Raw genomic sequence first — 12918 nt, forward strand, 5'->3', positions numbered from 1 at the left:
AATTAAACTGAAGAGCTTCTGCACAGCAAAAGAATCTACCATCAGAGTGAACAGGCAACCTACAAAATGGGAGAAAATTTTCACAACCTACTTATCTGACAAAGGGCTAATATCCAGAATCTACAACGAACTCAAACAAATTTACAAGAAAAAAACAAACAACCCCATCAAAAAGTGGGCGAAGGACATGAACAGACACTTCTCAAAAGAAGACATTTATGCAGCCAAAAGACACATGAAAAAATGCTCACCATCACTGGCCATCAGAGAAATGCAAATCAAAACCACAATGAGATACCATCTCACACCATTTAGAATGGCAATCATTAAAAAGTCAGGAAACAACAGGTGCTGGAGAGGATGTGGAGAGATAGGAACACTTTTACACTGTTGGTGGGACTGGAAACTAGTTCAACCATTGTGGAAGTCAGTGTGGCGATTCCTCAGGGATCTAGAACTAGAAATACCATCTGACCCAGCCATCCCATTACTGGGTATATACCCAAAGGGTTAGAAATCATGCCGCTATAAAGACACATGCACACGTATGTTTATTGTGGCACTATTCACAATAGCAAAGACTTGGAACCAAGCGAAATGTCCAACAATGATAGACTGGATTAAGAAAATGTGGCACATATACACCATGGAATACTATGCAGCCATAAAAAATGAAGAGTTCATGTCGTTTGTAGGGACATGGATGAAGCTGGAAACCATCATTCTCAGTAAACTATCGCAAGGACGGAAAACCAAACACCGCATGTTCTCCCGCATAGGTGGAAATTGAACAATGAGAACACATGGACACAGGAAGGGGAACATCACACTCTGGGGACTGTTGTGGGGTGGGGGGAGGGGGGAGGGATAGCTTTAGGAGATATACCTAATGCTAAATGACGAGTTACTGGGTGCAGCACACCAGCATGGCACATGTAAACATATGTAACTAACCTGCACATTGTGCACATGTACCCTAAAACTTAAAGTATAATAATAACAAAATTAAAAAAAATTAAATTTAAGCCAAAAAAAAAAGAGAGATACTGTTGATTTAAAGGAAAGTATCAAGTGCATACCAGAATGGGTAGTACACAAACAGGGTACTGAGTGTAATATTGAAATGACTGAAGTTTGAGAACGACTTGTGAGAAAAATCAGGCCCTTCAGAAGTTATACAACGTACTTAAAATGTCTGAACCCATATCAGGCTCTTGTACTGTCAGACCAATGTTTCCTTAGGGCTCTTTTTCAATCTGGCAACAAGATTAATTGTTCACTGTTCTCCGGAGGTTACCTCTTTCCAGCCTCCACGCTTCTGCCCATGCTGTTGCTTTTGCTGGAATGCCTGGCTTCCTATCTCTCCCTGTTGAAATCTTAGAGTTCTCCCAAGTCCACTCTAAGTGCTATCTCCTTCAGAAAGCCTTCCCCCATCCCCAGTCAGATGGATTCCTTTCCCTTTCACATTGCCAATAGCACTTTCTCTCTCCACTGTGCTTTGTAACACAGTTTTGGTGATTTTATAGATGTTCAAATAATTACTTCATTCCACTTAGATGTTAAGCTCTTTCAAGAGAGGGGAAGGAAGGCCATGAATTTTATTCATTTTTTATACCACCATCGTACTTAACAAAGTACCTCACATATGGAGTGAGCCCATAAGTAATATTTGTTGAATTGAATTTAATATTTTAGGCAACATTCATGTGATACTTACAATTTTACGTTTGATCATGAAGAGTGGAATTTTTGCATGAAGAGGGGTGGAGGATAGTTCCTTATGGACCGTTGATAAATATAATCTTCTTTTGATGTTCCCTAAATCAGTAATTCTGAAAACATGGAGGAGAGAAGACAGAAAGATTCCCATCAATTTAATAACCACTTCTTTGGATAATCATCAAAATGATATAATTTATCATACAGACCCTTTTCAACAGGAAGATCAAACACAGAATTTAAGAATTGCCTTCTTCTTTCAAGAAGTAATAAAATTTCTTTCTTAAATTCAAAGTGCTCAGAAGCCTGAATGTATAAATTCACTTAATATGCTAATTTATTTCAGTACTCTACACTAGATTTCCACAGTCCTCCAGCCTATGAAAGAATTCAATTTGGATGAACTGAGAAACTGTTAGCCTTTAATAACCATACTTGTTCCAGCCCCTTAAGCTTGTGTTATCTTGGGACATACTGTCACCTACTAAATAGGAAAACATTATGGGTTTCTTTCCCTAAAAATGCATCTGTCATTTTGTATAGGCTCTTAGTCTGCTTAGAGACAGACACAAAACCCTGGCTGTCGGTTTCACTTCCTAAGCACATATCTTCCAACCAGAATTATAATACACAACTTTATCGCTCACTATTCAGGTCAACCCACAGTGATACCAAGGACACTGAATCTGAACATCTTTAATAGATTTAGACCACAGCCATGATCACAAAGATTAGGTTTGCTTCAAATTGATAGAGGCTCATTTTTATGTTCTCCTTCCTTTAGGTCTCAGAGGTAACACAGCAGGCTTAAAATCTCCAAACCTGTCTCACGCTGCTATATTATAGAATTGATGCTTCTTTAAAAACTGTCTTTTTATTTGAGAATGATTTTTCCCCGTTATTAGGGAAAAACTTTGTTTAGACACATTACACTGCTAATTTTCTATATTTAGTAATCCCCAAGAAGACAACATTTCATTCAAACGCATCATTGTCAATATTTATAGTGTAATTAACTGTTTTTAAAATTGGCATTGTCTTTTCTACAGCACTTCCGTTTCCCCTCCTTCCCACTTTTCTAATCTCAGTATTGCTCCTCTCTAAACTACTCTACATATCTTTCAGTGAAAAAAACTATCATTAAACAATGTTAAGAATAAATACAGTAAAAATTAGGTAAGATGATTTCAGAGTATGCTCCAGACCTAAAAATTCCACTCTACTTGCACTAAATGATATCATAAATTCATTTAAAATACAACGTCTTTCAATCCATAGTCAGAGCTAAGGTTTAAAATGCCGAAGTATTAACACTATGGCAGTATTATACCCTGATGTATATACATATATGTAAACATAGTATCACATTTACCCTAAGGCAATGTCTTCAAAGTGGGATGAACACATGGGGAGGAGGAGTGATATGCAACAATCCACTGAAGTGCAGGAAGAAAACATTAGAACTTTCACCTCATCCCCTTAAAATGTTATTTTTGTGCATGTCTCATTATACAGTAGTATAGTAACATATTTATATATTTTCTAAATAAATGCCCCTATATGGCAGGTATGTACAAATATTTTACTAATGGAGTACAGGACCAAATATGTTTGGAAAATCATGTCATCAGAGACGCTATTAGGTCTCTTCTGTAAGTTCTCATTAGGAAATAAAAGGAAAGACTACTGGGATTCTAGAAAGGAAAAGGGAACAAAAAGAGGGACTGCATTAACCAAAAATTCATCCATCACAGTTTTATTAAAGGGCTACTGTGCTTTCATGAACAAAACTACATTTTTTAAATTTTTATTTTTATTTTTTATTTTTTTGAGACAGAGTCTAGCTCTGTCACCCAGGCTGGAGTGCAGTGGCGCAATCTCGGCTCACTGCAAGCTCCACCTCCCGGGTTCACGCCATTCTCCTGCCTCAGTCTCCCGAGTAGCTGGGACTACAGGCACCTGCCACCATGCCTGGCTAATTTTTCGTGTTTTTAGTAGAGACAGGGTTTCACGATGTTAGTCAGGATGGTCTCAATCTCCTGACCTCGTGATCCGCCTGCCTCGCCCTCCCAAAGTGCTGGGATTACAGGTGTGAGTCACCGTGACCGGCCCATTTTTTTTTTTTTTTTTTTGAGATGGAGTCTCGCCCTTGTCGCCCAGGCTGGAGTGCAATGGTGCAATCGTGGCTTACTGTAACCTCCGCCTCCCAGGTTCAAGCGATTCTCCTGCCTGAGCCTCCTGAGTAGCTGGGATTACAAGCGCCTGACATTATGCCCAGCTAAGTTTTGTATTTTTAGTAGAGACAGGGTTTCATCATGTTGGCCAAGCTGGTCTAGAACTACTGACCTCAGGTGATCAGCCCGCCTGGGCCTCCCAAAATGTTGGGATTACAGGCGTGAGCCACTGTGCCCAGCCAAACTACATTTTTTTAATCTAAATAGTTAAGAGTCAAACTCCAAATGGAGGAATGATTGAGTATACTATCACTTCATATGGAACTACAGGAACATTCATTCATTCATTCATACATTCAACAAAGACTGAGCCAGGAAAATTGCTGGGAGAACGTCAGGGAGACAGCGATGAAAAGACAAGGTTCCTATCCTACTGGAGCCTCTATTCTTGTACAAAAGGCAGATGAATTTTCATGAAATACAGTTTACCATTATTTATGCTAGTGCTTTCTGTGTCCTGAAGAATCCCTGCCCAGGCTAAAGTTGCACAAATACTTTCTTATGTTTCCTTCTACATCTTTATAGTTTGTTTTTACATTTAGTTCGTCCCAAATTAGTTTCTGTGAGTTGTATGACATAGGGGTTGGAGTTCTTTTCTTTCTGTATGTTTATACAATTGTCCCAACACCATTTATTGAAGACTCTCCTTTTTTCACTGAAATGCCCTGGTACTTTGTTGAAAATCAGTTGACCATAAATATATGTGTGTGAGGTTGTATTTCTGGACTGTCTGTTGATTCATTTTTTTCATTGATCCATTTGTCTATTCTTATACCAATAATACACTATCTTGATTACTGTAGATTTAGAGTAAGTCTTGAAACCAGGTAAAGAAACTCTTTAACTTTAGTTTTGTTCAAGATTTGTTTGGGTTTTGCTTTTTCATATAGATTTTAGAATCCATTTATCATTTTCTATTAAAAAGAAGTGTTGAGAGTTTAACTTGGATTGTGTTGAATCTATAGATCAATTTCAGGAGAATGATACTGATCATGTCTACTCACATGATATGTATCTCCAATTATTTAGGCTTTGCTTAATTTCTTTTTTAATGTTTTATAGTTTTCATTTTAGAAGCCCTGCACATCTTTTGTTAAATTTATTCCTAAGTATTTTGTCTTCTGACACAATTGAAAATGAATTTCAAAATTTCATTTCCCAGGGCCAGGCGCAGTGGCTCATGCCTGTAATCCCAGCACTTTGGGAGGCTGAGGCGGGTGGATCATGAGGTCAAGAGATTTAGATGATCCTGGTCAACATGGTGAAACCTCGTCTATACTAAAAATACAGAAATTAGCTGGGTGTAGTGGCACATGCCTATAATCCCAGCTACTCAGGAGGGTGAGGCAGGAGAATCGCTTGAACCCGGGAGGTGGAGGCTGCAGTGAGCTGAGATTGTGCCACTGCACTCCAGCCTGGCGACAGAGCGAGACTCCGTCTCAAAAAAAAAAAAAAAAAAAAAAAGAAAATTTCACTTCCCAGTCATTTTGGTTCTAGTATATAGACATTCAATTGATTTCTCTATATGGTACTTGTTTCCTCTGACCTTTGCTTAATTCACTCTTGAGTTCCAGTAGTTGTTTTGTAGATTCCTGAGGATTTTATACATAAACAATCATGTCCCGGAGTGAATAAAGACTGTTTTACTTCTGCTTTTTCAACTTTATAACTTTCATTTCTTTTTCTTTTTTTTTGAGATAGAATCTTGCTCTGTGGCCCAGGCTGGAGTGCAGTGGCGTGATCTTGGCTCACTGCAAGCTCTGCCTCCTGGGTTCACGCCATTCTCCTGCCTCAGCCTCCCGAGTAGCTGGGACTACAGGCGCCCACCACTGCCCTCGGCTAATTTTTTGTATTTTTAGTAGCGATGGGGTTTCACCGTGGTCTCGATCTCCTGACCTTGTGATCCGCCCGCCTTGGCCTCCCAAAGTGCTGGGATTACAGACGTGAGCCACTGTGCCTGGCCCTTTCATTTCTTTTTCTTGCATTACCGCAATGGCTAGGGCCTTCAGCACATCTTAAATAGAAATCATTACAATATATACCCTTGCTTTATTCCCAATCACAGGGAGAAAGTGTTCATTATGACCTTATTAAGTATGATGTTAGACGTAGTTTACTTTATCACACTGAGAATGTTGTTTTCCATTCTGCTTTTTTAGACATTCTTTTTTCAATCATGAAAGGTTGCAGAATTTTGTTAAATGCCTTTTCTATACTGGTTGAAATTATCCTGTTGTTTTTCACCTTTATTCTGTCTATATATTTAATTATACTCATTGATCTTCAAATGTGAAATGAGCTTTGTATTCTTGGAGGAAATTTCAATTGGGCTAGTATTTTGTTGAAGATTTTTATGCTGTAAAAGAAAAAATAAAATGATATGTGCCAGCAGATGGCTGAATAGGAACAGTTTCGGTCTGCAGTTCCCAGTGAGATAAATGCAGAAGGCAGGTGATTTCTGCATTTCCAACTGAGGTACCCGGCTCATTTCACTGGGACTGGTTAGACAGTGGTTGCAGCCCATGGAGGGCAAGCCAAAGCAGGGTAGGGCGTTGCCTCACCTGGGAAGTGCAAGGTGTCAGGGAATTCCCTCCCCTAGCCAAAGGAAGCCGTGAGGGACTGTGCCATGAGGAACGGTGCATTCTGGCCCAGATACTATGCTTTTCCCATGGTCTTTGCAACCCACAAACCAGGAAATTCCCTCAGGTGCCTACACCACCAGGGCCCTGGGTTTCAGGCAAAAAACAGGGCAGCTGTTTGGGCAGACATCGAGCTAGCTGCAGGAGTCTTTTTTCATACCCTAGTGGCACCTGGAACACCAGTGAGACAGAACCCTTCACTCCCCTGGAAAGGGGGTTAAAGCCAGGGAACCAAGTGGTCTTGCTCAGTGGATCCCACCCCCATGGAGGCCAGCAAGCTAAGATCCACTGATTTGAAATTCTCACTGAGAACACAGCAGTCTAAAATCAACCCAGGGCACTAGAGTTTGGTGGGGGAAGTGGCGTCTGCCATTACTAAGGCTCAAGTAAGCAGTCTTCGCCTCACAGTGAAAACAAAGCCACCCGGAATTTCGAACTGGGCAGAGCTCAGTGCAGCTCCGCAAAGCCGCTGTAGCCAGACTGCTTATCTAGATTCCTCCTCTCTGGGCAGGGCATCTCTGAAAGATAGGCAGCAGCTCCAGTCAGGCACTTATAGATAAAATTCCCATCTCTTTGGGACAGAGAACCTGGGGAAAGTGGTGGCTGTGGGTGCAGCTTCAGCAGACTTAAATGTTCCTGCCTGCCGGCTCTGAAGAGAGCAGCAGATCTCTCAGCACAGTGCTCGAGCTCTGCTAAGGGAGAGACTGCCTCAAGTGGGTCCCTGACCCCTGTGCCTCCTGACTGGGAGACACCTCCCAGCAGGGGTCAATAGACACGTCATACAGGAGAGCTCTGCCTGGCATCTGGCAGGTGCCCCTCTGGGATGAAGCTTCCAGAGGAAGGAACAGGCAGGAATCTTTGCTGTTCTGCAGCCTCCGCTGATGATACCCAGGGAAAGAGGGTCTGGAGTGGACCTTCAGAAAACTTCAGCAGACCTACAGCAGAGAGGCCTGACTGTTAGCAAAAAACTAACAAACAGAAAGGAATAGAATCAACATGAATGAAAAGGATGTCCACACAAAAACCCCATCCAAAGGTCACTAACATCAAAGACCAAAGGTAGATAAATCCGCGAAGATGAGGAAAAACCAGCACAAAAAGGCTGAAAATTCCAAAAACCAGAACACTTCTTCTACTCCAAAGGGTCACAACTCCTCGCCAGCAAGGAAACAAAACTGGACAGAGAATGAGTTTGAGGACTTGACAGAAGTACGCTTCAGAAGGTGGGTAATAACAAACTACTCTAAGCTAAAGGAGCATGTTTTAACCCAATGCAAGGTAGCTAAGAACCTTAAAAATAGTTAGAGGAATTGCTAACTAGAATAACGAGTTTAGAAAAGAATATAAATGACCTGATGGAGCTGAAAAACACAGCACAAGAATGTTGTGAAGCATACGCAAGTATCAATAGCCGAATCAATCAAGCGGAAGAAAGGATATCAGAAAATGAGGATCAACTTAATGAAATAAAGCGTGAAGACAAGATTAGAGAAAAAAGAATGAAAGAGAATGAACAAAGCCTCCAAGAAAGATGGAACTATGTAAAATGACCAAACCTACATTTGATTGGTATACCTGAAAGTGATGGGGAGAATGGAACCAAGTAGGAAAACACTCTTCAGGATATTATCCAGGAGAACTTACCCAACCTAGCAAGACATGCCAACTTTCAAATTCAGGAAATACAGAGACTACCACAAAGATACTTCTCGAGAAGAGCAACCTGAAGACACATAATCCTCAGATTCTCCAAGGTTGAAATGAAGGAAAAAACGTTAAGGGCAGCCAGAGAGAAGTAACTATTCTTAAATAGTTGTTTTTAACACTTTTATTCATTTTCTATTTTACAGATGAGAAAATAAGACTCCAGAAATTACCAGCCCATGGATATACAGTTAGTAAGTAGCAGAGACAAGTGTTACCATTCTGTCTTTGAACTTAAAATCCACTGCCATTTCTGTCATGCAACACTATGCCGACTACTATTCCAGGCTGAAGCAGTTTCATTTGTTCACTGTTTACCAAGAGACTAGTATAGACATCGTGCTAAGTGCTCCGAATACAGCAGTACCAAGGATTCCCTGGTTTCTGTCCTTATAGAGTTTACAGTATGGTGAGAACCACAGAACCATATTATATTCTTAAGATAATAATACTTGTTTCTCTGCTGAAAACCACTCCCCTTTCACTTCTCCCTCTCTCTCACTCCTTTAGAACCTCTTCCTGCTTCATTCTGGATACAGTTTTCCAATAGGTTACAAATTTGTGCCTCCATCCATGATCCTGTGTAAGGCCTTCCAGAAGGATGATCTCCAAGCTAGCAAGACTGGAGTGTAAACTACTGAAATGTGTTAATTCATGTAAAGAAAAAAAATCTATCAAGTATCAGAAGGATTTGTTGACTTAGCATATAATCCAAATGACTGACTTAGACTTCAGTGTAAGATGCATACATTTTCCAAAAATATCATTATTAAATATCAATTATTGAACATTCTCTATATGCCAACAACGTATTAAGCACTCTATATACTTTATCTAATTTAATCCTCCCATAAACCCTACAAGATATCTACTATTATTATTATCATCTATTTTACAGATGAGGAATCTAAAGCTTAGTTAGTAAGGCTAGGTATCTCTCCCCAAACTACACATTCAGCAGAGTGCAGATTTAAACTCAGATCTAATTAATCCCAGTATCCACCTTCTGAACTACATGCTTGCTTTCTTTTTGGGGCAGGTGATCCCTATAAACACATGCATAGTAGAATGATCTTTCCTCCTGGGAACAAGATATTTAATATCTAATGGCTAAGATGCCTACCCTACACTGTGTTTGAATGGACACAGTTCATGTTTACCTTTTGTGTGTATGAGATTATCTTCTTTCCATCCATAAATCCTTCCTTTTGATAGGTAAAAAAAAAGCTCTGATCCAATGATTATTATCTTACAATTAAAATTTTGGAGGCTAATCTTATTTTCCTCATTCCCAGGCTCCTGGGGGTAACCTCATACCTCACAATAGGCCTCACATACTTACTTCAAATCCTCTCAGTTATTAGCGAGGACTCCTGAGAATCACTGATTGCTGGTCATCATGAGCATCTGAACTTCACCAATCCAATTAGCTGCCACATGCTGTCAAAGTCACTTTCTTTTTTTTTTTTTTTTCTGAGACGGAGTCTCGTTCTGTCACTGGGCTGGAGTCCAGTGGCGCGATGTCGGCTCACTGCAACCTCCGCCTCCCTGGTTCAAGCGATTCTCCTGCCTCAGCCTCCCGAGTAACTAGGACTACAGGCGCACACCACCATACCCAGCTAATTTTTGTATTTTTAGTAGAGATGAGGTTTCACCACGTTGGCCAGGATGGTCTCAATCTCCTGACCTCGTGATCGGCCCACCTCGACCTCCCAAAGTGCTGGGATTACAGGCGTGAGCCACCACGACCAGCCCAAAGTCACTTTCTTAGTGGTTTTGTATCTATTTTTTTCCTTTGGTTTCTTACAGTTACAAAGTTCAGGTCATTTGTTGCTTGAAATGGCCTCTTCTACTGGTTTCTACTGGTTTCTCAACTGCCCCAACTTTTTTTTTTTTTTTTTTTGAGATGGAGTCTCACTTTGTCACCCAGGCTGGAGTGCAGTGACGTGATCTCGGCTCACTGCAACCTCTGCCTCCCAGGTTCAAGCGATTCTCGTGTCTCAGTCTCCTAAGTAGCTGGGACTACAGGCATGTGCCACCACGCCCAGCTAATTTTTTGTATTTTTAGTAGAGACAGGTTTCACTATGTTGGCCAGGCTGGTCTCGAACTCCTGACCTCAGGTGATCCGCCCACCTTGGCCTCCCAAAGTGCTGGGATGACAGCGTGGGCCACCCCACCCAGCCCCCAGTGTTTTATCTCTCAGTCCATTCTTCATGTGGACCAGCCATGGAGACTGAATGTCACCCCTAAGTTCCAATTTCTTTTTTGGCATCTTATAGTCTATGGAATAAAGTCCAAGTTTCTTGTCTTGTTTGTTATTCAGGGACCTCCAAATTCTGACCCTTATCCACTACCCCAGTATCGCCTGTCACCACATTCCTCTATGCTACCCTCTGCTCCTGTCAAACCCCATGAAGAAAAATGCGCAGGACAGAAACCAGGGGCTTAGCACCCGAGACTCCAGGAGAGAACATCCGAATTGGTACAAGAGGAAGAGAAGAAATGCAGAAGAAAGCCAAGATTGGTTGCTGGGAGTTTTAATATGAGATATCAAGAAGACCTCAGCAGGGGAGAAATCAAGGATATAATTATAAATAGTTAGAAGAGGATGGGACATGGAAGAGCAACATCTAAATCCCTACCATGTGCCAGAACCTGCATACCATTTTACCTGTGTTATCTCATTTATTCCTCCCAACAACTCTTTGAAATAGGAATGAATATTTACATTTTACCAATGTAGTGAGAGGCTCAGAGACATTAAGCAACTTGTTCAAGGTCTCATAGATAGTAAGTAGCAGAGCCAGGAGACCTACTAAAGCCTCAAATGATGAGGCAAGAGCAATAATGGTAAATTATTTACAAGTCTATCTGACAACTCCAAGGTTAGTAGTTACCTGGCTCAGTGTTTTTAAAAGGTTGCATGCTTCCTCTGGGAAGGAAAGAGAGCAGCAGGCCTGCAACCATTTACTTTACTTTACTAAAGGGCATTCCAGAAAAAAAAGATATAAGACCAGCCAAAACTCCCTGTAAACATGAGCGAACTCCCTGGCAAATGCACCAGTGGTATTAGGGGAAAAGTTATTAATGGAAAGCCTTTTGCAGGATATACCTGATACGTCTAGGACTGCTTGTAGTCAACAAACCTGGAATCCATGGGCTTATGGGGGCATTGCTCCCTGAAAAATGCCACATAAGCTATAAATATATGAAGTAGCCAAAATAAGCTCTCTTTGGGCTGGTAGCTCTCCCTCAGGTATTGCTTAGAGAACTTACCCATTAAATCTGGGCCATGTGCATTTAGAAAGGACTGGATCTCCTTCTGCTTCATGTGTACTTCATGACTTATATCCTTGAGAATATTTATAAAATTCAATACTGAGTAAGGTCTCCAATTCTTGTGAGTTTGTTGGCCAATGCAATCCTTAGAGATATCTCATATAGTTGGCTGTGTTGTGCAGCGTCTTTAGGAAGCACATCTCCAAAAGTAGAATTTAAAATACGGTTCAAGTAGTCTATTTCAGAGGTGATCTCATGAAGCAGGAGTGAGGGAGCAGGGAGAATAGGACAACAAAGGAGGAAAAGGCAATATAAGAATGTACTATCAGCTACAGCACTACAAGTCACAGGGGCTCCATTCCACTGGGACTTCTGAAGAAATGTACAGAACAGCCTACAGAATGGACCACCTGAAGGGTGGGAGGTGGGAGCACATAATCACTGACTCCCAATCCCCAAGGGTTACGGGCTGCCTTTAGGGGCCTTAACTCCCCAGTATTTCCAAGTTGTATATTGGAACTTGGGTCCATGGGTGAAGTGGGCCTCCACAGCATCAAAGGAGGCTCTAGGGTGCACTTGCACTAACTTGCACCAAACTGTCCAGTGCAGCTGATAGCAGAGGTGGGTCCAGAGGACATGACATGGGACACTGGAGTGGACTGCCACAATGACAATACCAGTATGCTTCCTGTTACTTAAATGTATGACATTCTTTTCTATTTTCATGCCTTTGCTTATGCACTTCCCTTGGAAAGCCCCTTCTCTCTTTATTATGCCAACTGAAATTATATTCATCTATCACAGTTTGAGTTGAAATGCCAGCTCCTCCCTGAAAACTTCTTCGATCTCCAGATTTTAATCACATTTTTTATTGACTTGCTACAGCATGTTTTTTTAACTTCTATTACTGAATTTTTTCATTCCCCTTTGTGGTTTTGGTCCGTGACTATAGTCCACTTTATGAGCCATAAACTGATGCAAATATGCACATCTTTTCCTTTGTTTTCATGGTTAAATAACATGTAGTCCCATATATTCCAGTTTTGTCACTTGGTAGTAATGTTCTAATTGAGTTTAAAAGGGTTACTAGCGTTTGTTGAACCAGCCTTGCACCCCAGGGATGAAGCCCACTTGATCATGGTGGATAAGCTTTTTGATGTGCTGCTGGATTCGGTTTGCCCGTATTTTATTGAGGATTTTTGCATCGATGTTCATCAGGGATATTGGTCTAAAATTCTCTTTTTTGGTTGTGTCTCTGCCAGGCTTTGGTATCAGGATGATGCTGGCCTCATAAAATGAGTTAGGGAGGATTCCCTCTTTTTCTATTGATTGGAATAGTTTC

General features: G+C 41.0%; 1 protein-coding gene across 12 annotated transcripts in view; it reads right to left on the bottom strand.

The window, feature by feature from the left end:
* CFAP20DC (CFAP20 domain containing) overlaps positions 1-12918 on the bottom strand; it is a 327011-nt gene that overhangs the window by 208683 nt on the left and 105410 nt on the right. For all 12 annotated transcript variants that reach the window (XR_008624756.1, XR_008624757.2, XR_008624755.1 and 9 more), the window contains exon 5: positions 1718-1832. Coding sequence is in view for 9 of the 12 variants with exons in the window: in XM_063602785.1 (XP_063458855.1) it covers positions 1718-1832 (115 nt within the window). In the remaining 3 variants the exon portion in view is untranslated. The remainder of the gene's footprint in view (positions 1-1717; positions 1833-12918) is intronic.

This window comes from Pan paniscus, chromosome 2 (genome assembly GCF_029289425.2).
Source record: "Pan paniscus chromosome 2, NHGRI_mPanPan1-v2.0_pri, whole genome shotgun sequence".
NCBI classification, from domain to species: domain Eukaryota; kingdom Metazoa; phylum Chordata; class Mammalia; order Primates; family Hominidae; genus Pan; species Pan paniscus.